Below are 27,318 nucleotides of genomic sequence, written 5' to 3' on the forward strand. Positions count from 1 at the left end.
CTCGACTCCGCAAAGAAGACTTCACGATCGTCATCAAGCCCAGAATGACGGTCTCCCTGAAGACGGTTCTGCAGAACGGTGAGCTTGGTGTTTTGCTCTCCGCCTATGTTAATGCCTCCTCGGTGGACACTCTTAGTATCTGGCCCATCTGGGACTAGAATATCGTTATCGCCACCACTCAAGACGTGAACGCGGCGAACGCGCTCGCTCGTGAATTTACTCTGAAAGCTTCCAAAGGCTCCATCGCGATGGTCGGTCACGCCAAAGTCAACGGTGAAGTCTGCAGGGGGATCATTACCGTCCATGAGCAGGAAACTTCGACCACCCTGAAATCGAAAGTCCAGTGGCGCGGAGGAGAGATAGCCTTCATCCGCAAGCTGGGGAGGTCGCCGATTGCCCTGCTCACCTTCGTGGGGCATAAAGTGCCACGTTACGTGCACTATAACAGTGTGGTGACCTTGGTACGCGAATACAAGCGGACTATTCCCGCGTGTTTCCGATGCGGCACCATCGGCCACCGTGTGGACTTATGCCCGGATCCTCAACGCAATCGCTGCGGACACTGCGGCCAAACGGTCGCAGTCCTCGAAGACGGCAACTTGGAGACCCACGAGTGCACCCCTTCCTGCATCGTCTGCGGTGGCGGCCACCTTACGGGCTCGCAAGACTGCAAGGCAAAATTCCGGCGGCTGCAACGACCGGGAAACCCAACCGGTCAACGAAAGCAACGTCAGTGTGCAGTGCCCTCCGGAAATGACACCACTCCAAAAGTTCCCCCGCCTGGCAACAAGCTGGTGCAAGGCACATCCGGACCAGCGCCACCGGCGGGCGCGTTGCCGGGGCGTGTCTCCAAGTCCCCTCCATCAACAAGTCAAAAGTCGTCACGTGATCCAGGCGCACCCGTATTCCAGAACGGAGATTTTCCGCCTCTCGAGGGCCGTCCGCTTGGCACACCAAAGAAGACATCACAGCCACAGGTAGGCAGCCGAGACGGGCCTCCTCCGTCCCCCCGCATTCGCCTACCTTCTTCCCCACCAACCCTTCCTCCTCCTCCCCCCCTTAACTCTGAGGTTGCGGACCTCCGCCGTGAGCTCGAGACTCTCGGGGCACAAAATGCTCAACTCCAGGCCAAAATTCATGCGCTAGAAACGATTCGGTCCTCCCCGCCTATTGCCCAGGTAGCTCCGGAACCGATGCAACAAGTGCCGGTGGACCCGACACCATCTAGCTCTGACACGCGTTTCACCGCCGTCGAAAACGCCCTTGCCGCATTAGCGACTCAGATGTCAAATTTCGGCCGAATTCAAGAAACCCTGTTCAAGTCAGTCACGGCCACGGTTACGGCCACCGTGACGGCCAATATTAAGACGTGGCTGGAGTCATACCCCAGGCATCTACGCAGAATGGGGCCCCTCAAAGACGCAAACCGCCCATCAATATTCAACCGCCCCATCGATCTAACCGAACTCAAGGAAGAGCCGGAACCGATCCAGCCGCGTGTGACGGAACCTGTGCCTGTCTCCAAGGCAGTCTCCCTTCAAATCAACATGGCTGCGTCCCCTCCCAACCAACACCCTAAAGGGCGCCGCCCCCCGCAAGGACAGCAAGTTTTTTCCCTTGTGCAATGGAATTGTCGGGGTTTCAAAAACAGAACCAAACGCGCCCACTTAAGGGCGTACATTGACAACCTCGAACACCCCGCCGCAGTCCTTGCGTTGCAAGAAACCGGAGATGCGGTTAAGCTCACGGGCTATAACACTTTTCAACGAGACCCGTTCACCTGTATCCTAGTCCATAAGGGTTACACAGCGCAGGAGGTTGATCTCGACCTAAATCTGGAACATTCGTACGTGATGGTCTCTGCCCTCCCCCTGCGGCGAACAGATAGCCCCGCACACATACTTAATATCTACTGCCGCCCGAAACTCAAAAACATCACTTTTTCTAACACCTTTAGCGCAGCGCTAAGGATCGCGGGTCACGACCCCCTCATGATAGTGGGCGATTTTAACGCGCCCTGTCTCATGTGGGGTTATTGCAAGGAAGAGACGCGAGGTCGTAAGTTGGCGGAATTTATATCTACGCTGGGCATCACTCTTCTAACCGACCCGGTCCACCCAACACGTGTAGGGAACTCCGTCACTCGGGACACCTGCCCCGACCTTACCCTCGTGAAACACATCCAACACGCAGAGTGGATCAACACCGAGGACACCCTCGGTAGCGACCACTGCATATTGAACACTATCATTTACACTCGGCCTTTACGTCGGCCCCTTGCGCAAGCCAAACTTCCCGACTGGAACGCTTTCCGCCAGGCCATCCCAGTAACTTCTCTCATGGAACAGGACTACTCCACTTGGGCGCACGGACTCATGCTAACACTCCGTTCACAAGAAAAGCATATCCAGCTTACGGAGCGTGCACCTGACGTGGATAACCACCTAAGGCACCTCTGGGAAGCTCGCCGCAGCCTCACTAAGCGATGGCGGCGGCAGAAACACAACCGTAAACTCCGCGCTCGCATCTCTGACCTCACCCAGCAAGCTGCCGAGTATGCTGCCCAGCTCGCAGACACTAACTGGGTAGATCGATGCAACAGCGCAGCAAGACAGATGTCCAGCCGCAACACTTGCCGGCTCTTTAGGAGTCTCATAGACCCCACACAAACACGTTCAGAGACCCAAAACACATCAATCGCGCGATACACAACTTTCAAGGAAACACGAAGCAGCTAGCGAACACCTTGCGTTCACAATACCTCAATCAGGATCAAGACCCGCGCGGGCAGGATTATTCGTATGCACGCTGCGATAATCCGGAACTGGATCAACTTTTCCAGCTTCACGACCTTCGCGCGGCTCTTGCCAAAATGCGCAGGGGGACGGCGCCCGGGAGGGATAAGGTCACAGTCAAATTATTGGCGAACCTTCCTGATCAGGCATACGAAACCCTACTCGAATATATTAACGCCATTTGGACCGGGGACACTTCGTTGCCACCGGATTGGAAGACATCATTGGTAACCTTTATCCCAAAGGCGGGGAAACCGGTAAACAAAGACAACCTCCGGCCTATCTCCCTCACTTCATGCGTAGGAAAACTGATGGAAACGATGGTCCGTGACCGCCTCTCAGAATATCTAGAGAGCAAGAGCTCCTTTGCCGACACCATGTTCGGTTTCCGACCCAGTAAGTCCGCACAGGACATCCTCTTACAGCTTCATCACGAGGTTCTCGAACCCATAGAACACCCACACAACGACAAAATAGTCCTAGCACTCGATCTCAAGGGTGCGTTTGACAATGTAAAACACGGCGTCATACTAAAGCACCTTGGCGAGACCAACTGTGGTCCTCGTACATTCAATTACATCAAAGATTTCTTAACAGACCGATTGGCCTATATATGTATACAAGAGACCGAGTACGGCCCGTTTGAGATGGGAACGCGGGGCACACCACAAGGCGCTGTGTTGTCCCCGCTTCTCTTTAACATTGCTATTATGTACCTCCCAGCACAGCTGGCGGCTGTCGGCGGTGTTCAGCATGCGCTGTACGCCGATGACATCACCATCTGGGCCACTACGGGAAACATAGGAGAGATGGAGGAATGCCTGCAAGCAGCGGCGAGCATAGTTGACCACTATGCCACGTACTGCGGCCTCCAGTGCTCCCCGTCAAAGTCTGAATTTGTGCATATTCGATCTTCTCCGAAATGCAACATCTCCGTTCAGCTTTCTCTCGCAAGCGGCCCCATCCGTGAAGCGAAGGAGCTACGAATACTCGGTCTCTTCATTAATCAACATCGTAAGGCAGACACAACTCTTGCCAAACTCCGCAAAGTCGGCGACCAGGTGGGCCGAATGGTTCGCCGCGTTTCCAACAAGCGAGGAGGGTTGCGAAGTAAGGATGCGAAGCGGCTCGCGCATGCCTTCGTAACTAGTCGAGTACTGCACTCGACTCCTTACCTCCGCTTACGGAAACATGACGAAGATCACTTGGAGATTGTACTCCGCAAATTTTCAAGAGAGCACGCGACCTCCCGATATCCACTTCCAACGCGCGGCTCCTCGCGTTGGGGTTGGTGAACACCTATCGAGAACTCCGCGAGGCGCATCTCGTTAACCAATACACGCGTCTCGCCCAGACCGTGTCCGGTCGCCGCCTCTTGGACCGGTTACATATCAGACATGATCACCATACCATGGAACGGGTTCGAGTGCCAGAACTGTGGAGAAGCGCCCTCTACGTTCGACCCTTTCCGACTAAGATGAACAAGGAAGACCATAATGGCCGGCGCCAGGCGCGAGCGAATGCCCTGCACTGCCACTATGGCTCAAAGAAACACGTCTTCTACGTCGACATTTCAGGCCCCTACAGCTCCAGGGGGGAATGGTACACGGCTGCAGTCATACACGAGGGAAAACAGGTGGACGGCCTCTCGTTGAGAGCGCCCAACTCAACGCATGCGGAGGAGGTGGCGATCGCCCTCGCAGCCTCCCATCCCGACTCTAAATTCATCCTCACAGACTCTCGCGGAGCCTGTCGTAACTTTGAGTTCGGTGGGATCACTCCACTCGCTCAACAAATCTTACACCGCAGTACCCGCGACGGCGATCCAACTCATCGCTCAATCATATGGGTCCCCGGCCACCAAGGCATGCCAGGTAACGAAGCCGCCCATGAGGAAGCCCGCGCACTCACTCACCGGGCACCAGGCGTCCCTGGGAGGAGCTTAACCCAGATCACAACCCTCTCCTTTCTTTTAAAGAAATTACTGCGCACTATCGTGCCGAACACCGGCGATACCCAGTTCCTATGAATGGACTGGGTAAAGCTGGCGAACGAATTCTCCTCAGGCTTTTTACAAACACCCTGCTGTGCCCGGCGGTTCTCAAGCACTTTAATCCTTCTTTTGACGGGCGCTGCTCATTCTGTGGGTGGTGGTGGTGAAAAACATTTATAATGCAATAAATATTTACAGAGAGGTGATTGGGATAAGCCCTATTGGCCCTCTCCCCTAACAATACTAGGTGGAGCCCCTATTCCGGGGCCCCATTGGCAAGCAACGCCGCCCGCGTCCGGTGAACCAAGGCCTTTTGGGTCTTTAGGTCCTGACAGCCGAGCAGGGCCGCCTCCCAGTCCTCTCTGGTGGGGTTGGGGTTGGGGGGGATAGATGGGTTTGACTGACACGCCCAAACCATGTGGAAGGTGTCAGCCACCTCCCCACAGAACTGGCACGCGCCATCAAAGGATGTATTGAAATGTTTAAGCACCGCCGGGCACAGTACAGTGTTAGTAAGAATTTTGATGAGGAGGCGCTCGTCAGCGCGATCCAGACCCTTACAAGGGGCCGGGTAGCGCCGGTGCTCCTCCTTGTAGTAATCGGTGATTTGTTTGAATGTAATGGCCAGATTGTCTGATTGGGAGTACCCTTCCAAGGACAGGGAGATAGCCCGGGGAGAGAGTGCGCGGGCGGCCTGATCGGCCTGTTCGTTTCCCTGGAGTCCCTGGTGACCGGGGGCCCAAATCAGGTTGCGTGGAGTTGGATCTTCAGATCGACAGCTATATTCCAGTATGCGCCAGGCAAGCGGGGGAGCCCAGCCCAACTCGTAGTTCCGACAGGCCCCTCGCGAGTCGGTGATGATGTGTTTCGACTTGGGAGTAGTGAGAGCAAGAGCAATGGCAATCTCCTCCGCGTGTGTTGCGCTGTAGGCTTTGAAAGTGAGCCCGTTGACTGTGTTTGTGTTGTGTACGACTGCGGCCGTGTACCACACCCCGTGGTGTGGGCCGGCAACGTCCACGTAATACACATGTTGTTGGTTACCATAGTATCGCGCCAACGCTTCCGCGCGCGCCTGGCGACGACCGCTATGGTCTTCTCTGGACATGTTGCGGGGAAGGGGTCGGACCCGGAGGGCGCGTCTCCAGGGTGCTGGCACTCTCTCCCTTTCCTCAATATGGTAGTCATGTTTGATGTGTAGCCGGTCCAAGAGGCGGCGACCGGACGTGGTCTGTGCAAGACGCGTGTATTGGTTGACTAAGTGGGCCTCTCGAAGCTCCCGAAATGTGTTCACCACGCCCAAGGCCAGAAGTCGCTGGTTGGACGTGGTGACCGGGAGGTCGAGAGCCCGCTTGATGACTTTCCGGTGGATGACCTCCAGTTGGTCATCATCTTGTTTGCGCAGGTGCAGGTAGGGGGTTGAGTAGAGGATTCTACTCGTTACGAAAGCATGGGCAAGCCGCAGTGCATCCTTGCTTCGTAATCCGCCCCGCTTGTTGGAGACCCGGCGGACCATGCGGCCCACCTGGTCTCCCACCGTGCGAAGTTTGGCTAGGGTGGTGTCGACTCTGCGTTGGTGGTGTATGAAGAGACCAAGGACGCGGATCTCCTTGGACTCCCGGATCGGTCCCGAGGGGAGACTGATGCAAAGCGGTGTTGTGTCCCGAGGGGAGGGACGTATGTGCACAAATTCTGATTTAGACGGGGCGCACTGGAGTCCGCAGTAGGCCGCGTAGTCGTCGACTAGGGTCGCCGCTGCTTGCAGGCAGGATTCCATGTGGCCCAGGTTACCTTGCGTGGCCAAGATTGTAATGTCATCCGCATTAAGAGCGTGATGTATCCCGGGCAAAGAGGACAATTTGGAGGGAAGATGAAGCATTGCCAAATTGAAGAGGAGGGGAGACAGGACCGCGCCTTGAGGTGTTCCCCTCGAGCCGATGGTGTATGGCCCGTGTTCCGCATCTTGTATGCGTATGTAGGCTTGACGGTCTGTAAGAAATTGTTTTATGTAGTTGAATGTTTTGTGGCCACAGTTGGTGTTACTGAGGTGGTCCAAGATTACTTCGTGTTTGACGTTGTCGAATGCGCCTTTAAGATCCAAGGCCAGGACCACCTTGTCGTTGTGGGAACATTCGACAGGATCTAAGATGTCGTGGTGAAGCTGCAGAAGTATATCCTGTGCAGACTTGTGAGGGCGAAAACCGAACATGGTGTCCGCGAAAGTGTGCTGTGTTTCTAGAAAATCGGAGAGTCTGTCGCGCACCATCGTCTCCATCAGCTTGCCGACACAAGACGTGAGGGAGATGGGGCGAAGGTTCTCCACATCAATAGGTTTGCCGGCTTTCGGAATAAAGGTCACGAGAGCCGATTTCCAATCGAGAGGGAGAGGAGTCTCTCCGTCCCAAATGCTATTGATGTATTTGAGGAGGGCGGCGTAGGCTGCGTCGGGAAGGTTGGCCAAGAGCTTGACCGTAACCTTGTCGCGCCCGGGTGCAGTGCCCCGCTTCATTTTGCTCAAGGCCGCCCGGAGGTCGTGGAGCTGGAATGGCTTGTCCAGCTCCGTGTTCTCTTCGCCTGCATACGAGTACGCCGCCTGCCGGGGGTCCTTAGTGGTGCACAGGTAGCGATCCCTGAGCGTGTGCGCTAGTTGTTTTGTCGTTCCTGTAAAGTTGTGCAAGGCCCTATGTAAATGGCGTTGGGTTTCCGTGCGTGTTTGTATTGGATCGATGAGAGCGCGGAACAGGCGCCACGTGTTGCGGCCAGACATCTGGCGAGCAGCCGCGTTGCACCGGTCCACCCAGTTAGTGTCGGCTAGCTGAGTAGCATATTCCGCTGCCTGTTTTGTGAGTTCGAGGATGCGGTTCTTTAGGCGTCTGTTATGTTTCTGTTTCTTCCATCGCTTCGTGAGGCTGCGACGGGCCTCCCAAAGGTGGAGAAGGTGGTTGTCCACGTCTGTTTGTGTTTCTGTAAGCTGTATCTGCTGTTCGTGTTGTGTGAGTGTAAAAGTGAGCGATCTGGACCAGGCGTCGTATCCAGACTGGAGGGGGTCTACAATAGGTAGAGAGGTGCGGAAAGTCGTCCAGTCAGGGATACGAGCTTGTTTTAGTGGGCGTTTCATGGGACGCATGTAAATGGTTGTGTTGATTATACAGTGATCACTACCTAGAGTGTCCTCTGTATTCAGCCAGTCGGCATGTCGTATGTTGCGTGTAAATGTGAGGTCCGGGCAAGTATCTCGTTGAATGGAATTGCCGACACGTGTTGGGTTGGCGGGGTCAGTGTGCAGGGTGAGTCCAAGTGTGGAAAGAAGTTCCGCAAGCTTCCTCCCACGCCTGTCCTCCCGGGGGTATCCCCATAGCCTGCTCGGGGCGTTGAAATGGCCGACGATTAGGAGGGGATCCCTACCCGCCACCTGCATAGCTTGAGTGAAAATTTCATTGAACGTCACGTTGTTAAGTTTCGGTGGGCAGTAAATATTTAGAATGTGTACAGGTGGGTCAGACCGCTTTAGGGGCAGCACTGAAACCATTCTGTGGGGAGGTGGCCGACACCTTCCACATGGTTTGGGCATGCAGAAAAAATCCTTCTCTCACCCCAATCACCCCTTCCCCTACCCGAGAGGACTGGGAGGCGGCCCTGCTCAGCTGCCAGGAACTATCGGCCCAACAGGCCCTGGTTCGGCGGACATGTGTAGCGGTCTCGACCAACGGGATCCCGGAATGAGAGACTCCGCCTAGTATTGTAAGGGGTGAGACCCATTAGGGGCCTCTCCCCGAGCACCTCTCTGTAAATAACTAAATAAATGCTCTTCACCACCACCACCACGGAGTCCAAGGAACGCCACCACCCGTTCGGCGCGATGCGTTGCCCTTTGAACGCAACGCTTTTTGAGGAAAGGAAACGGGGCTGTAATTCTTTGTCATCTCGGTGGACACCTGAGCCGCACCGTACAGGAAGGGAGCAAGTGTGAGTGAAAGAAGAAAGAGGGGCGTAATGAAGAGAATGAAAATTGTATTTGAGGAAAGGATATTACGCAGTAACGGTTTCACATACGTCAGTAGACACCAGTCGAAAATTGTATTTGAGGAAAGGAAGTTGCGCAGTCACTGCCTCACATATTTCGGTTGACACCCGTCAAAATTCGCGCGTCACGACAATTTCGACCAATCTGAAACGCGGACAAATACGCCTTGCTCGTCAGTAAATTGGTTTTTGAGGAAAGGAAATGCATCTGTCTGTCATATCTCGGTGGACACCTATACCTCGCCGCAACGGGAAGGGAGGAAGATGGGAGTGAACGAAGACACCGTATGCACTAGACGCACCTTTGTTCATTCCAAACCTTCGAGCTGGCATGGCGGAGTGGTAGCATGCTCGACTCGCACTCCGGAGACCGGGGTTCGATTCCCAAGCTCGGCCAATTTTCAACACGGTTTTATTTATTTATCTGGTCTGACTAGAAAGGTTAATTAGACTAATTGGTTAAGTAAGCAAATAACTAAACAAAGTCAAACTTAGTTAAAGCATCACTATACGATCCCTTCATTTGGTTGCATGGTTAGTAACCGAAGTACAATTGGCGCCGTTTGAAATTCGCGCACTGTGACGTCACGACCGTTTCTACCAATTGAAAAGCGTGACATTTCTGTCGACAGCTCCTGCTTACAACGATGAGGCATTAAAGGCTTCCGCCTTAAAAGGGGGAAAACTTCAATCAAACTGGTTTATACATTGCTGAAACCCTCAGCCTTCGTGGCGTACGCCGGTTCCCGTCCGCCACGAAGGCTCAGGGTTTCAGCAATGAATAAAGGCTCATCTAGTGAATGCATGGGACTCATAAATAAAATGAAATAAATTAAAAAATGACAATAAGAAAAGAAAAAATGGAAATGAAAAGTAACAAAAATAACAAATAAAAAAGGAAAGAAAAGAAATAAACAGTAACATCACAGCAAATTACCACATGAAAAATAAAAATAAAAACAACAATACTGCGCCAGGTTTCGATCCGTCGGGTACCTCCCGGTGGCGGCCACGGTTGACCTTTAGAAGCAGCGAGGTCAAACAGATGGAGCGCCGTTGCCATAGCAACCGTTTCAGCCGCACTCCACCAGGCTCCACTCTGCTTACGCAACTTGCCCGGTTTAACCAGAGCTAAACCTCAGCTATTTTTTTTTCCACAGAGGACATCGCGCCCATCACAACGCCACGCCTTGTACGGGACGCCAAACGATTGATGGATGTAACCCAGAAGTAGAACGGGACGGCAGTACGCGCCACTATGTAGGACAGGGACTTCTCTGTGGCGATGACCACATTAATGATGCTGAGAACGGAGGCGTGCAAATGATTCTTCGTCGGTCAGAACATAGCAAGTAACGCCAGGTCACGCGGTGCGTGCGAGCTCGCCTCGCCGGCTGCATTGCCGGCAATGCGAAGTGAGGTGACTTAAGGCTTCTTCTCGACAAAGGTGCTCGCGAAAAAGGCAAAAGCTCTTGATTCAGTAAGCGCCCTCCCTGTCATATGAACTGCTGCGTTACTAAATAAAAGAGATCTAGCAGTGATAAGCATCGCTATCAAACGCAAACATTTCCAGCGAAAACCAATTTACTGCGCGCTATGCACTGCTGCTTTGCATCATTTTTGCTTACAGAGGGCACAGCAGCTACACTACAACGCTGAGTGGCTATAGTAAACACAGCACGCTATGCTTTGACTCGCTGCGTGGAAAGATTTGTAACTGCCATCGAAGACAAAATCATTTGAAACCACGCCCACACACCAGCTTTAACTCTTTCGTTACTGCGAGAAAACGGTCGTTTTTCATAGGTCTCGTACGATAATTGTTTGCAAGCAAAAATAACATTGCAGCCCACGTTGCAGCTCACAAAATTCCACATTATAGAAAGCTCTTTCCAAAAACATAAGTTAGAGAGCAAAACATTTATTAGGGAACACACAAAAATTCAAAACAATGCCATTTTTGTGGCGATTTGAAAAAAACATGATAGTAAAGGCATGATATCTACGGACGCAATATAACCAGAGAAAATTTAGGATATACGTTTTGAAGGCAAATCACTCAGGAGCGCTGAGTAAAAAATTGCTGAGGCTCAGCTTGGCTAAGCCTGGGGAATGCGAAGCATATTAGTGGCTAGGCTTGGTAATACATGGCTTTCCTTGGTTGAATACTTGGTCATTTTAATACAACCACTAGAAGCCTTCGTCGTGGGGGAAGACAACGGCATGGCTACAGCGGAACGCCGACTAACCCCGAGACGCGCGTTGGGTGAGCGCCTGGATTGCCACGGAAGCCGCGTCTGCCTGCCCGGTGGAGCGAGCGTTTCACCTACACCGAGTGTGAACGCGCGTTCGAAATGCGCGGGAATGCGCGGGTGTGACGGCTAGGGGTCCCACGGCGACGGCGCGAGGTGGAGGCCGGCTCTCTCATCCGATGTCACGTGGTGTCACGTCACGGTGTCACGTGGCGTGATGGCTAGGGGTCCCACGGCGACGGCGCGAGGTGGAGGCCAGCTCTCTCATCCGATGTCACGTGGTGTGACGTCGCGGTGTCACGTGGGGGTCCCACGGCGACGGCGTTAGTGGTAGCTCTAGCAATATGCTTCGCATAAAAAATAAACTATCTGTACAGTGTCGTTCTTAAGGTACACAAATAATTACACGTAGAAAGAGCCTCGGTTCTCGTGCCATGCGGTGAAGCAGTTCCTGGTTTTCGTAAGGTAAAGGTGCACTCCGCACTTTCCGCAGAAGACGTTCGTCTTCTGTTCAACTTTTCGCTCCTGATAGCACATCCTGCAGTTTCGCCTTTTCGGAATCTTTTGCGGATGGTGCGGCACTTCTTTTGGGCGAGGATCTACATGGGCAACTTCTTCTTCGTCAAGTTCTAGCAGCTGTTTGGTGAGCTCCATACTAAAAGAAAGTTGGTCGAAGTGGGCGCTCCTTTGAAATTCCGGTGTCGAGAGGTGTTGCCAAGCGTAGATCTTGGACTGGCGGCAGACGTTCAAAAATGCGTCTTCGTGGAATAAACCCACCAGGACATAGGGTCAGAGCTCGCTAATCAATAGCTGGCATAATTTTCGGGTAATTATCACCACTCAACGCAGTTGGATAACAAAGCCGACAATATGATTGGATACTTCCTGGAAATCTTGTGATCACAAAATTTGATGTTAATGCTGCATTACCACGAGTGCCAGGCTTTTTTTTTTCAAGCGCGGCTGCCAGGTTCCCTTTCGCAACACATGCACATTAGTTCTCAAAATTTCCATAAAAAATCAGAGCGTCGCCAGAGTGGGACAATTTGAGCTGGTTCTACAAATGCAATGCCAAGACTAACCAATGGGTGGCACTAGATGCACAAGTAATGATTTCAGCATGTCTTAATCGACCATTTATTGCATCGATTACCGGTGATCGATTTGAATAGGCGTGTTAACGAAAGAGTTAGACTTTTACTCAGGTATTTTGGTCATATATTATCTTCTCTAGTCCCTGTGCGTCTTTGCTGATTGTATTTATTTTGTATACGTAGTTCGTAATCTGGTCACTTGCACTATCAGCAAATATGATGTTTAAAACCAAATTTGATACTACCTCCTATATGAATATTTTTGCTCAACACAGATGACCAAGCATCTCCATTGCGCTGCAGTACGTATAATTAAAAATAAGTGAAAACGCACAGTAAACACAGGAAATATTTGGCAACATCTTTGATTTCCCTTTCGCCATCGCGCATGGCAGTGGCTTGCCTGCGTGTAAGACGGCTTGAACACTGTGGAGTGCTGAGGTAGGCATAAGCTACTTCATCGGACCAAGCACTAGCAACTAAAGGTGGCGCGCCCCGTGTCGGCAACACTAGTAGCTCTTAGCTCTGATTTAATGACGGGAAAAGTTTTGGCGTCGTGAAAACCTGGCTTCAAGTACAGTCGAACCCCGCTAGAACGAAATTCACGGGGTGCGCGGAAAATTTCGGTGAAGCGGAAATTTCTTTGTGGCGAAATCAGCTCCAAAAAACCAAGATCTGACTGCACTGTTCATAAATATCATTTATTTCCAAAATATTCTGTCATCTTGGCTTGCGTCCTTTTCGTGGACGGGAGCATCGTGGTGCGAGTTTCACAGTCGGCCAACAACTGCACCGCGATTTCGTCGTCATGCGCACCGATGAAAGCGCTTACCGCCTGCGAAGCACCACGGCTTCGCGCTCTTGCTGATGACAAGCGGGCTGCGCTTGTCGGAGCCGTCCTTGTTGCTGCAGAGAAGCAGTCACACGTTGTTTGCTGTGCTTGCTCCGCTGCATGGTTGGCCCTTTATGGCCTGAGTGTTTGCGTGGAGCAGTTCTTTTTGCCACATCATTTTTCGTCACATTCTACCGCCGCGACGTTTTGTCATGGCGAGTGACACTGACAGTCTGAGCCTAACAAAGGCTTCTGAAGTTATTGCGCTCATCGGCCTCACACAGGATGCATTAAGGCTGAGCTTGAGCCGAACGTCGTTTTGTATCCTCCTATATAATCCGCTCTTACTGCAGTACTTTCCCATTTCGTGGGTGTTTGGCATGAAAGCAGGGCTACTTTCCTAGTGTGAATGCCAAGACGCAGTCGAGATTTCGGACGAAGGATTATCATGACGCAAAGCTGCAGGAATTCTCAGGGTGTCGATAATCTTGAGCTCTTTGCGTAATTCTGCGGCCTGTCTAAGAACTATTAATATAAACTGCAAATTTAGAATCGTGACACTCGAAAAGTCACATGCCGCTTTTTACCGTCGGAAATTCCGGGATAGCGTCCCCACTCAGCTTATAGTCTGGAAGGCTTCATTGTGGCCGAAAAAAAAATGGTTGCAGCCTAGCTTAACTATGCCTGGTTGAGCAAAATCATCCCGGCGACAACCTGCGGCCGACTCGCTCTGTCCTTAACGAGAACTGCAATGCGAATGCCGTGAGAGCGGCGCCAGCTTCTTTTTCAGGGAAATGGTGAGTCATGTGATTAGCCACGTGACCACAGCTGCCGATATGGCGGCTGGCACGGCGGATGTGCTCGTTTGGAGCTGCGGGTTGTGACGCGGAGTGTCAGCTGGCTGTAACACCTCCACTTGAAGGTCGAATTGCGCGCCGATGACCGTGGCTTCACTACACCAGCAAAACTTTCGCTTTAGAAAAAAAAAATCGAGATTGGCAGTACGCGGTGATATATAGCCAGCAGGAGACAGACGTGTAACAAATTCGTAAAAATCTGTGCACATGCATAAAGGAAGTGTCGCCGAACCTCCTAACGGAAAAGGTTTTCGAAATGCCACGGCACATTCGGCAGTATCCAAAAAAAGCATAGTATACGATGCGCATCTCTGACAGTCCGCACAGCGCAAACCTTCAGCTTTCACACGTGTATAGTGTGCGGGCTGTACAGGGCAAACCACGGTATATCATTTAGTGCCTCTCTGAGGACAGTTATTCATAGGAGTGTAAAATTAGGTTCTACTGGAGGACATATCGCAACGAACTGATAAAAAATGGGTCACAACGAAATGTTATGAATGCACGGGGTGAGCGGCTGGTCAATTCGAGAACAAGATTCAGATGATAAACTCGTGTTCTCCGTATTTTGTCCTGGATTTATGCAGACCTAACTTAGTTGTGCTATAATAGCAGTACGAGAATAAATTAGAAGAATGCAAAGAACACGCTGGGGTGTGTGTGCCGCGGATCTGTTCTTTAGTTGGCTGCGTTCTGATGCCTTCGCCTTTCGTACCCGCATTGCGGGGCTCTCGAGTGCGAGCGTTGCGTCTGACGCCCATCAAACGCTTTGAAAGGGGTGCACCGTTGTGCTCCGGTCTAGCGCTCCACAACCGGTCTGCTTACGGCGACCGAGCACAAGGGCCTCCACATGTGTGGGCATTGAAGGATCAACCACAAACAACGCCCGTTTGGCAGCTGGCTGGCAGCTGGCTCCAGCTGGCTGGAGTATAAGTCTTGAACTGCGGGGGGCTTCATTATTTTCTAGCACTTGACATAGAAAGAGGATCTGAGCGCAGAGTAAGCGGCAGTGGCTGACATAAAAGCAAGGGTGCTCACCTTTTGCTTTTTTCACGTAGGCCCTGTCCATCTTGTTGTTATTGAAGTACATCTGCAAAGAAAACCCTCTGCTTGTAGTATCAGGATATCAAGATAGGTTTGAATATCACTGAAATGGCAGCATTTTTTGCACCAAGTTTTCACAATTTTAACAGTGGGGGTTGGAGACTATCATCGTTCAAATATGCAATTCCGGTCCCTCTTCACCACACTGCTAGGCGCCATGCACAGGCGCTTCCTTTTCTTCGTCACGCATCTGAAAGCCTTTCCCGACACCTAATCGGTACAATACAATCACGGCTGTCACAACGACGGCAGCGCACACGATCTCACTTCGGCTCTCATTCGGGGAGCATAAGAGCTTGTGCAGTGTGGATTGGAGAAGCCAGGCTTGTAAACACGAATTCCCTTTTACCATCAACACGCCAATGTTAGACAACTGCCCAACCTTCATCTGCAAATGGCGTCAACGCGAAAAAACCTAAAAGAGTAAAACCTAATAATAAAAACTAAAAACCTAAATAGAACACTTCATGTCACCCATTCCACGGCGTATAATCTAGTCCAGAACTGATCCCATACTGAAATGGTGGTATCAGCAGTGACAATGAAATGTATATGATTTGTCATCTTTTCATCCGTCCTGTCGTGGCGTCTACCACGACAGGACGGATGACGGACGGATCCCTTTCGGGGCGTCTACGAAGCCACTGGCTGTGTTTACGACCTCGTTTCCAATCGAAAGCGAGCTGTCCTGGGCTTCTTAACTTGCCCGCCATTGGCGTTACGGATAATTTTGCCTTGCTCACTAGCCGACAGTAATGGCCTTGTAAAAAGCTACTCCTTGTGTTGGAGCTCGTGAAATTGATATTTGCTCTAAAAGTGTCCTCTAGCCGTGCCATTGCAAAAGGTGCTCCGATTAGAGATCAACATGTGTATTAATGGTGGGCCCTGATTTCGGTACAGCAAGGTGTGCATGTACCCCTCTCATGCTACTTCTTCTATACTTCCTGAAGAGGTTGCCGAACTAGAAACAAACAGGGATGACAGTAGGGTTTGGGACGTACCATGTTTGTGGCAATGTGCGAAATAATCAAGCGCTATTGCTTTTGCAAAACGTATGAATACGCATAAGATCGAAAAATGATCGAAGCACTTGAAGCGAGAACTACTGTAGATGAATGGATGTTTCGCAAGGCCTGAAAGGAGGAGAATATGCCCCTCTTTTTGTTTATACCATGTGTAAAAATAAAGCTGAACTCACGTTAACCGAAAAACCAGCGTTCCTAAGCGTCTGAACCGGCCCTTTGAAGTTTGTCTCAGCCCTATGGGAGCACGATATCCGCAATGAAGCCTATAGACATGAAGTCGCTATTCCCGCTTTGACCAACTGGTTGCCGAACGTTGTCTTGAACTTTTCTTTTCCATTGATGCAGCGAATGCCCGTCTTCGAAAACCGGCGGGGCGTGGATGCAGTAAAGCTCACTAAACGCACTGTCAAACCGTTATAAATATCTGGGCGTCACGCTAACAAATAGCCTAAACTGGAACACTGACATAACTAACGTATGTGACACAGCCTTTCGGAAACTTTGCCTTCTCCGTCGTAAATTGAAGCACGCCCCCGCCGAAACTAAACTTTTAGCTTATAGATCATTAATAAGACCAAAACTTGAATACGCATGAGTAGTATGGTACCCTTATACCAAAACTAACATTGACACTATCGAAAGAATCCAGCGTAAGGCAGTCAGGTTTATTTTTTCTAAGTACCGTACAACTGATTCCCCGACAGTGCTAATGAAACAACATGGAATACCGACACTGGAACGTAGAAGAAAAAATTCAGCGCTTAAAATTCATGTACTTCTTAAATATAGCCTTCAGCTGCCGCGGTGGCTCAGTGGCTATGGTGCTCGGCTGCTGACCCAAAAGACGCGGGTTCGATCCCGGGCGCGGCGGCTAGAATTTCTTTGGAGGAGAAATTCTAGAGTCCCGCGTACTGTGCGATGTCAGTGCACTTTAAAGAACCCCAGGTGGTCGAAATTTCCGGAGCCCTTCACTACGGCGTCTCTCATAGCCTTAGTCGCTTTGGGACGTTAAACCCCACAAACCAAACCAAATATAACCTTCTTGCTCTAACTCCTGATCCATACATAACACTACTTACGGCACGCCGAACTTTGACACGATGACTCTCTAACGCCATACAGCATCAGAACTAATGTTTTTAAATATTCTTTTTTTCCTCGCATGATAACAGATTGTAACAACTTACCTCTGCCTCTTCTAACCAGCATTGATTCAATGGAAACCTTGAATTGCTCTTATATGTTTTTGTTGTGTGCTTTTTGGTTGCCCAAACTGATGGTGTTTTTTCCTTGCTGCATGTTTGCCATTTCATTTATGGATATTTCATTAATCGGCTTACTTCTGTTTGTTTATGTTTATGACTATCCCAAATGAAGAGCTCGGTTTGCATTTCGTTTAGTCCTTGTTTTGCTCATATTCTATTGCCCAAAGAACAAGTGTTTTCAGATTATTATTTGCTATCTTCATTCTGTATACTGATGTCATATGTACGCCCCTCCTGCTTGGGCCGTAAAGGCTTGCAGTATTGAATAAATAAATAAATAAATAAAACCTATCGACCATACCTCGAAAACGGAAAAATTACTGCACCTGAAGCCTGAGAAGCACAAAGTGCTCACAGCGCTCAGTAAGCAGGTTGTAGAAATGGGGGAAATGGAGAAGGGCAGCGGGCCGCGCGCCTGAGATTCGACGATCATTGGTGCACCTGCGTCAAAGATTTTCTTCTCCGAAGCCATTGTATCGATCGACGAAACGCACCATGCGGCCCTCCCTATAGAAGGAAACAGTGTTCACCATCTTTTACGCGGCGGTCGACAGCGCTGGCCGTAGGCGATAATCTGATTGTCTAACGTCAAGAGGTCCTGAAAGCGTTTCCTGCAGTTAGAAATCGGTAAACTAAGCGGCAAATAATCAGAGGAGGTTTCTTGGGGCTTAGGCGATACATGCGTATCAGTGAGTGCTTCCAAAGGGAAAAATCATTCATTCGTTACAGCCAATATTTCGCCATAACGAGGTCTTACAGGACTCCGATTTTTTTCAATGCATTGAGGGACCATTTGCAGTTCTAGGAAATAGGGTATCATTCGTGGTATTTTGAAGTATTTTAAAAGTAACATTTGAAAACCTGCTAATCATAGATAACGTGCTGTAATGTCCACCATTATTAGATAAAAAGTTTTGAATATTGAAATATTGTAATGTAGTGTCGTGAAAATATTGAAAATAACGGTTTATTCTCCCATCTGTCCCATCGAGGAGTTAAGATTGTCGTATGAAAGAAAATGGGAACGTTTTTGACCATTGCAAAAACGTTAATAGCAGACGAAGCGAAGCCTGCCGATGGGACCTGTTTGGACATATTGGTTGTTATAGTGAAACCCTCCTATATATGAGAAAATTGTTGCATGAAGAGTTGGTGGCCATGAAAATAATTACTGGCGATGTTCATGCAAAACTTTTCCTAGGTAACTTTTCCAGTTGAATGATGTACTGCGAAAAAGTGATATTACGTAACAAATATTTATACGAGGCAATGTGTACTCCACTATTTTACCCTTACGGCATACATAATTAAAAGCAAGAGAAATACTTTATATTTCGTATTCACCGGCATGTGCGACATCTTGGCTGAGTTCCCGAGGTTCTGGGAATTCTTTAAGAACTTTTTGAATGCCATCTTAGTGATATAACACGCAAACATATCTGCGATGGTGTGACGATCAAAGTTGGGATAATCGTTATCTTGTAGAAGGCACGGTGCGCACTCGAGAAAAGAAGGACATGTCTCATACTTTGGTTTCTTAGAGTGAATTCTCGTAAACGTAGTAACACCTGTAAAAAGGACTCGGCTTACAGGGTTACCGCAAATATTCTTGTTTTAGTTTAAAAATAAGCGAAGAGAACAAGAGCTCCAGAACTTGCAATATTGTACGAACCCTTCAAACAGATAATCAAGTCTGGATGTGCTGAGAGTGGACCCGTCTTTAGCAAGCACTGTCTACTCTCTCTGCTGTTCTCGTGACTCACACTATTACCACTACTGCAAAGAAAGATGCCCCAGACACACACATCCTAAATGTGTGGGCTTTTCCTCGCCAAGCGGAACAGTATGCTTCTGTCACCCTGATGACCCCTCGGCTCTTCCAGCTTTTCACCTGACTACCGCACGTGCGCGGCACTATGCAAAGGTATAAAGCAGGCAACCCGTGGATGCATGGTGCGTCTGCCTGTCCTCTACGGTGGGCAATCGACATCTTTGGAGAGTGTTTCATGCCATGGAGCGCCCTTCTCAGCTTGCAAATTACACAGAGAGCATTCGCCTTGCGCTGAATCTGGATGAGGATGCATTTGCACAACAAGCGGCCCGCCAGTTTTTTCCACACCATAACTGCACCTCTACATCTCTTCCTGACTTGTCGGTTGCAGAGCCCTCCGATGATATTACTTCTTACCTAACCATGGCAGAGCTGCTGGCATGTACTGAACGCCTCGAAACTGCCCCTTCTGCCGGGCACGACGGCACACACAACTCCCAATTCCGTAACTTGGAAGGGACAGCTTTTCAAACGCTACTTGACACTTCCAGCGATGAAGATTTCATCTTCTTGTGGTGTTGATGAGGTTAATTCAAAATTTTTGAAGAACACTGAAGTATATTCATCCGTTATTTTGGCCAGCATTTTTGAACAGTCCCTACAGCACTGCATTTTGCCTCAGGACTGACAGGTGGGTAAGGTGGTTCCGCTTTTCAAATCCGGTAATGCTCATTCTCCTCTTAATTATAGACCAACCACATTAACGAGCATCCCGTGCAAATTATTAGAGCATATAATGTACTCTAACCTCATAACGTTCCTCGAAATAAACTTATTTTTTACTCCTGTCCAACACGGTTTTCGCAAACACTACTCGTGTGAACCACAGCTATTATCTCTTACTAACAGCATAGCGTCTTCTCTAGACCATGGATCAATAATTGATTGCATTTTCCTAGATTTCGCAAAAGCCTTCGACAAAGTCCCCCATAACCTGCTCCTTCTAAAATTAAGCATTCTGAACATTGGTTGCCGCCGCGGTGGCTCAGCGGTTATGGTGCTCGGCTGCTGACCCAAAAGACGCCGGTTTGATCCCGGCCGCGGCGGCTAGAATTTCTTCGGAGGATAAATTCTAGAGGCCCGTGTACTGTGCGATGCCAGTGCACGTTAAAGAACCCCAGGTGGTCGAAATTTCCGGAGCCCTCCACTACGGCGTCTCCCATAGCCTTCGTCGCTTTCGGACGTTAAACCCCATAAACCAAACCTGAACATTGACCCCTGCATCATAAAATGGATTGAGTGTTTCCTGTTTAGACGCTCCCAGTTTGTTACAGCTAACAATTTTACTTCATCTACTTCTTCTGTAAAATCCGGTGCCCCACAAGGCTCTGTTCTGGCCCCGTTATTGTTCCTAATGTATGTTAATGACCTTCCTGACTGTGTTTCCTCATCCATGAAGCTTTATGCCGCTGACTGTGTTCTTTATCGCGAAATCACAGACGCTCATGATAACATACTCCTGCAGTCCGACCTTGAAAGCGATATCACACTGGTGTAACAATTGGCTTATGACTTTAAATGCCAGTAAATGCAAAATCATGACAATATCCCGCCGTACCAACATGCGTACACTTTACTGCTACAGAATTAACTCCATAGCTCTCGAAAATGTCACATCCTTTAAATATCTCGGAGTTTACGTCACAAACAACTTTTCATGGCATGTTCATGTGACATATATTACGAGCAATGCTAATCACACTCTCGGTTATCAGCGTAGGAACTTAGCTCAAGCTAAAAATAATCTCAAAGTAATTTTGTATCAAACATTAATTCGACCGAAACTAGAATATGCCTCCGCAATATGGGACCCAGCTCTTTCCACACTAACCGACGACACCGAAGCAATCCAAAATCGATGAGTGCGCTTCATTCTGTCTAATTATGCCCGTACTACAAGTGTTTCCATAATGAAATCACAACTAGGTCTATCAAACTTGCACACTCGAAGGAAGATCTCCCGTTTGTGGCTGTTTCAAAAAATTATTTCAATAACCCTTTACTGAAAAGCGAACTCTTTTCTGAACCTACTTACGTATCAACGCGTGTCGATCAGGCATATAAAGTTCGTGCCTCACACTGCCATGCAAATCTGTTTTCTGACTCTTGCTTGCAAAAACTATAACGGACTGGAACCACCTTCCCCCCTCCATTGCCTATATTCAAGATCATGTGGCATTCAATGACGCGCTAAAATATTTTTGACTGTCTACCCTGCTTATTTCGTGTTTTTTTCTTATCGCTCGTTTGCTGTGTCTAGAGCATTTTGTTTCTTTTCTTAAGCCCTGCAACATATGTTTCAATATTTATTTATTTCCAAATACTGCCGGCAGCAGTGCTGCCCAAGCAGGAGTACTTGCACGCGTTTGCTTTATCTCTCTCTTTTTCAAATTGTTTTGTTGGAATCTTGTTTAACCCTGTACCCACCCCCTCTGTAACGCCTCCTAAGGCTTGAGGGTAAATAAATAAATAAATAATTAAAGTGGGGCATTCTAGTGTCATGCAGGGAGAGTGGGAGCATTACACTGCGGTTCCAATACCAAAGTCCGGTCAGCCTCCAGTGTCTCATTGACCTTCGCCCAATTTCCCTCACACCTAACAACTGCAAGCGTTACGAAAACTTTCTCGCCACACGCTTGTCATGACGGCTGGATTCCCATAATTGTTACCCATATTCCCAAATCGCTTTCCCCCCCAAAATTGGATCGAAAGTTGTTCTCGTTACTTTGGCTGCTGGCGTGACTCACCATTCTCCGCATAGTCACCTTGTTCGAACGGGGATCGCTACACACGTAACAAAGGCACAAGATAACATACCTGACTCTACCATTCTTGCCTCCTTTCAAACTCTTGGTCTTTCTCACCGCTTTCTCCTAACCATTCACGCCTTTTTAACAAATCGAACCTTCAGTGTACAGAAAGCCCTTTGGTAGCTTCACTTCCAATAGAGGAGTGCCTCAATTCTTCGTTATCGCACCCACTTTACTTAATGTGGCTTTTATTCCCCTTGTTCGAGACCTGGAGGCCATCCCTTTTATCCATGTGCTTGCGTGTGCCGATGATACAGACACAGCTCAGAAGGGGAGAAAGTAGAAATGCCTCGCCATCTTGCTTGCGGCCGCTCGGCAGCCTCGAGCAGTTCTTCTGTCCCCGATTGCGTGGCGAGTAATATTCGTAACAAATCTGGTGGAGGTGCTGGATGCGCTTTCAGATCCGCGTAAGCGACCGACCAGCAAAGATGTCACCCCAGTTCACCGCTCAGCAGCGCCACGGCCGTCATCTAAGTGGCGGGTCCCCTGAGTCCGGACTCCTTCCGGCATCAACAAGGGCGACGCAACCTTGGTCTTCGGAGGAACCAGCTGCCATGGCAACTGAGGCCAGGCTCTCGGCGCAAATCCTCTGTTACCAGCCACGAACACCCCCGTCGTTTCATGGCGGCGTGTTCGACGACGCCGAGGATTGACTCGAGATCTTCGAGCACGTTGCCCGTTATAATGGCTTGAGCGATGCCCATAAGCCCCCCCAATGACTATTTTGCGCTTGAAGAGTGGGCTCGGACATGGTTCAAAACCATGAAGCCTCGTTTTCATCCTGGCACGCCTTCAGCCGCAATCTGATAACCACTTTCTGGAATGCAGTTCGTCGAGAGCGAGCAGAAGCTGCGTTACACTCGCACGACCAGCGCCACAACGAGAGTGTGCGCATGTAGTACGAGGACATGACCCGCCTTTTTTAAACGCGCGGATCACAATATGACTGAAGACAAGAAGCTTCGCTACCTCATACGAGGTATCAAGCAAGAGCTTTTCGCTGGACTTGTGCGCAGCCCACCGTGCACTGCGGCAGAGTTTCTCTTCGAGACGGCCACTATGGAAAAGACGCTGGAACAGCGAGCCCGTCAATACAATCACGACGTCAACACCTTTGGGCCTGATCCCTCCACTATGCCTCTCGGTAGCGACGCGACCTTTCTACGCGTGCTGGTCAGGCCTGTCGTCAGAGAGGAACTGCAGGCCTTCCGAATGCCCTCCGATCCGCCATCTTTCCCGCTACTGAGTGAAGCCGTCCGGGTCGAGGGGCGCCTGGCAGCACAGCAGCACCAAATTTCTCAGGTTCCTCGCCGGCTTGATGCACGGTCCACTTATACGATCGTTCTAAGTAAGGCCTCTGGGTACGACCTCAATGCCGCGACTCCAGCAATGCTCCCGCCGAGCTTCCCTCGTGGCCACGCTCCACCAGCCTACCAGCGACCCAGATAGAGTGAAGTGTGGCGTGCCACGGATCGTCAGCCCCTCTACGTGATGCTAGGTGCTTTTCATCCTGGGATCTCAAAAACGGATACTGTCCGATAGAGGTTTACTAGCGAGACCGCGAGAAAACTGTTTTTGTGGCGCCTGAAGGTCTATACAAATTTAAGGAGCCCCCGTTTGGTATTTGCTCAGCGCCAGCAACCTTCCAACGCATGATGAAAACTGTCTTGACTGGGCTCAAGTGGCAGACGTGCCTCGTATACCCGGATTATGTCGTCATTTTCTCGCCCACCTTCGAGCAACACTTCCAGCGGCTGCACACAGCGCTCCGGTCGCTCCATTGTGCGCAACATACGACCATGGCTGAGAAATATGATATTTCGGTTTTCTGGAGCTTCGCTTCATCGGGCACAGCGCGCGGTATTCTCCAAGATCACGACAAGACCGCTGCTGTCGCCAGTTTCCCACGCCCCACTGACAAGAATACTCTTCCACAGTTTTTGGGGGCTGTGCTCTTACTATCGGCGATTTGTCTAAGATTTGTACAGAATAACTAAACCCTTTACAGCGCTGACAGTTCTTATGGGGAAGCGACCAAGACGATGCTTTCGTAGAGCTACGCCGCCGCGTGCAACGTCCTCCTACACACGCCTACCTCGATGGCGCCGTACCAACCGACATACACACCGATGCCAGCAACGTATGCCTTGGCGGTCCTGGTACAGTGGCAGGACGGCGCAGAACGAGTCATCGCTTACGCAAGCCGTACACTTTCGTGCCAGAAATTCAGCTGTTCACCGACTCGGAAAGAATGTGTTGCGCTGATGTGGTCGATCAGTAATTCCGTGCAAAAGTCTACGGCAGACCCTTTCGCGCTGTCAGTGACCACTACTCGTAATGCTGGCTGGCCAGCATAAAAGACCCATCTGGGTGGTTGGTGAGGTGGAACCTCCATTTACAGGAGCAATACGAAACGGTTGTGTACAAATCGGGGTGGAAGCACCAATATGCGGATGGTTTATGATGCGCGACACTGGATCTGGCTTCCCCGGGAATCACTGAAGAAACTGACCGGTGCCCTCACTGTGGGGCAGCACCGGACATTTGTGATGTACATCACTTATTGGAGACGTGTCCAGCGACGGTTCCTATTAGAGAGCGGCCCCTCAGGAGTTGACTATGTGAAGCGGGCTATGAACAATCACTCACCGGCAACCTCTGCGACTACCTTCACGAGACCGGTCTTCACTCCTTTTCTTTTTCTGCCGCCCCTGCACTTCATTCCGCCTTTCTCATCTTATGCCTTATGAGGCACTTCTGGAAGCATAAGCTGAGAAAGTCGGAATGGAGTGCAGCAGACAGAAGGTCAAAAAAAAAAGGAGTGAAGATCAGTCTCGCTGAGGTAGTCGCAGAGGTTTTCCGTGAGTGATTGTTCATAGTCCGCTTCACATAGTCGCCTCCGCGGTTCCACCGCAGGCCCAACTCCCTGAGGAGCAGGTTTCTTATAGGAACCGTCACTGGCCACATCCCCAATAAGTGGCGAACATCAGAAATGTACGGTGCGGCGTCACAGCGAGTACTCCTCAGTTGCTAGCACATATTTTTTTCACGCCACCGATGTTGTACAAATGGAGTCAGAGCCGTCCCTGCGCGAATCCGCCGCTCAGATACCTCCTCCTGCTGAGTAGGACTGCCTCATGGCACACTTCTAGAAAACTGCTGACCCAAAAGGCGCGAGTTTGTTCACGGCCGCGGCTATCGAATTTCGATGGAGGCCAAATTCTAGAGGCCCCTTGTACTCTACGATGTCAGCGCACGCTAAAAAACCCCAGGTGGTCGCAATTTCTGCAGCCTTTCACAAGAAATACAGACACTTCTAGAAAAATTTTAGAAATATGCAGTGCGGTAAAAAACAAGAGAAAGATGACATCCGCGGTACTCACGTCGAAGTACTTGTTCTCCTCCGAGCGTATAGAAATCGTGTACACCTCGCCCTTCTTTATGGTGTAGCCTGAGTCCCTTTTATTGAGAGAATACGTGTAGTCGCCCTCCTGCTTGCCTGTCTCTACTTTGCCGGATCCGGTGTCGATGCGCGCGTACCAGAACTTTGGGACAAAGGCTGTTTTTGTATAGATGCTCATATGGCATTCTTGCCTGAAAAAAAAAATTCTATCATTGGCACAGTGCAGAAACGGGAGAGAAAAGTATTCATAAAAAAATAATCCAGTTCATATCCACAGTAAAGGCCACTTTAAGAGTGTATGTATGGGCATGCTGATAGTTAGTAAGTAAAGAGAAAAAATATCGCACGAGAGCAAACAGGAGGACTCAGAAGACGCGGAGAATCGTTACTTCTAAAAGCGCTACTCCGAGTACTCTTGTTGGTCCTGTCTTCTTTTGTGCGCGATTTTTGAATGTTCGCTTATTACAATGTGTCGTGACGCGGAGCATGTTCCTTGTGTGTAAAATTTGTACCAAGAGTACGCGTTTTTTTTGCCGATATCACAAGCATAAAATGCAAACTTATGCACAAGTGATATGTAATTTTTTACACACAAAGCTGTTCTCGCCAATTTCTTGAAAGCACACCCTACCAAGCTGCTTTAGCTTGTAGAGAGTTTACGCGGCCGCAGTCGAGCAGCAGAACAAGAGGTCCAGCATGACAGGCTTCTCGAACCGAACATCCCGTGCAGTGCTTGTACACCAATCGTGCGCCGTTCAACTTTATTTTCTTCTTTTGCCGGCTATGAACGCCGATTTTAGCGCATCCCCTTTACTGTGTCGATCTGTGCTACAGGGCCCCCCGCCCAGACGGAACGGCGAAATGTGACGGGGCAGGAATGAGGATGCCTCGGCGGCAGGCAGGTCGGCAGATAAGCCAGCAGCATCCGAGGGGATCTCGTGGGGAGGTGTCTCCATGTATGCGGATTTGAGGCGATCCAAGGAGACTGCCTCTTTACGACCATCCAGTAGGATAGTCACCCTCTTTGTCGTCGTGTTGGGGAGGCGGTACGGGCCGTCGTATGAGGGGGTAAGAGGCGCCTTTACATCGTCTTGCCTTAGAAAAACATGCGTGGAGGACGCAAGGTCTGGTTGTACAATGCCCTGATGGTCGGATTATCGAGGCGGGATTGGGTGCAGGTGTTGAATGGAGTCCTGAAGGCATTGAAGGGACGGCAGTGGCTGGGTTGAGGGAGCCGAAGCAGCGAACAAGTCTCCGGGAAACCGCAGGGGTGCACTGAAGACGTGTGCGGCCGCCGAACAGCCAATGTCACTACGTAGAACGGCGCGTAGGTAAAGAAGCAAAATAGGAAGGTGGTAAGCCCAGTGTTCGCGACCCAGCCGTGGAGTGAGGTCAGTCTTAAGCTGAAGATGGAGCCCCTCGACCATGCCGTTGGCACAGGGATGGTAGGCCATCGTGCGGCAGTGTTTAGTGCCGAGCAGACAGGTGAGGGAAGTGAAAGGGGTCAAATTCGAACTGGCGACCGCGATCCGTGGTAACAACGCCGGGGCAACCGAGGCAGGAAACACATGCTGAAACGAAGGCTTTGGCAACTGTTTCCGCAGTAATGTCCGGAATGGCTACTACTTCGGGCCAACGAGTGTAGCGGTCAATCATGGTGCGAATGTACCGGCAGCCATGAGAGGGAGATAGCGGTCCAACCAAGTCCAGACGGACGCGGTCAAAGCGACAACCAGGTGGCAGGAAAGACTGGGGTGGAGTCTTTGTATGGCAGGTCACTTTGGCGGACTGGTAAGCAAGGCACGAGCATGTCCACTGGCGAACGTCGGTGCTAATGTTATGGCAGACGTACCACTGGGTCTTAGGAAAACGTAGCGCGAAAAACGAGACACAGAAAAGGTGAAGCCAGGACACGAACCCTTTCTCACGCCTGAATTTTTATTGGAAAGGTTGCCACAATACATACTGTAGATATGGAAGAGGGGAAGGATGATGAAATATAAAACAACAACAAAAAAAGAACAAGACGAGGAGAAA

General features: G+C 50.1%; 1 protein-coding gene across 1 annotated transcript in view; it reads right to left on the bottom strand.

Moving 5' to 3' along the window:
- LOC149326561 (uncharacterized) overlaps positions 1–27,318 on the bottom strand; it is a 106,215-nt gene that overhangs the window by 41,641 nt on the left and 37,256 nt on the right. Inside the window, exons 3-4 of the mRNA XM_089564615.1 lie at positions 25,262–25,472; positions 14,882–14,933 (exon numbers count right to left, since the gene is read on the bottom strand). Coding sequence (XP_089420741.1) covers positions 14,882–14,933; positions 25,262–25,472 — 263 coding nt within the window. The remainder of the gene's footprint in view (positions 1–14,881; positions 14,934–25,261; positions 25,473–27,318) is intronic.

Source organism: Amblyomma mixtum, chromosome 10, assembly GCF_055824585.1.
Source record: "Amblyomma mixtum isolate Tamu chromosome 10, ASM5582458v1, whole genome shotgun sequence".
Taxonomy (NCBI): domain Eukaryota; kingdom Metazoa; phylum Arthropoda; class Arachnida; order Ixodida; family Ixodidae; genus Amblyomma; species Amblyomma mixtum.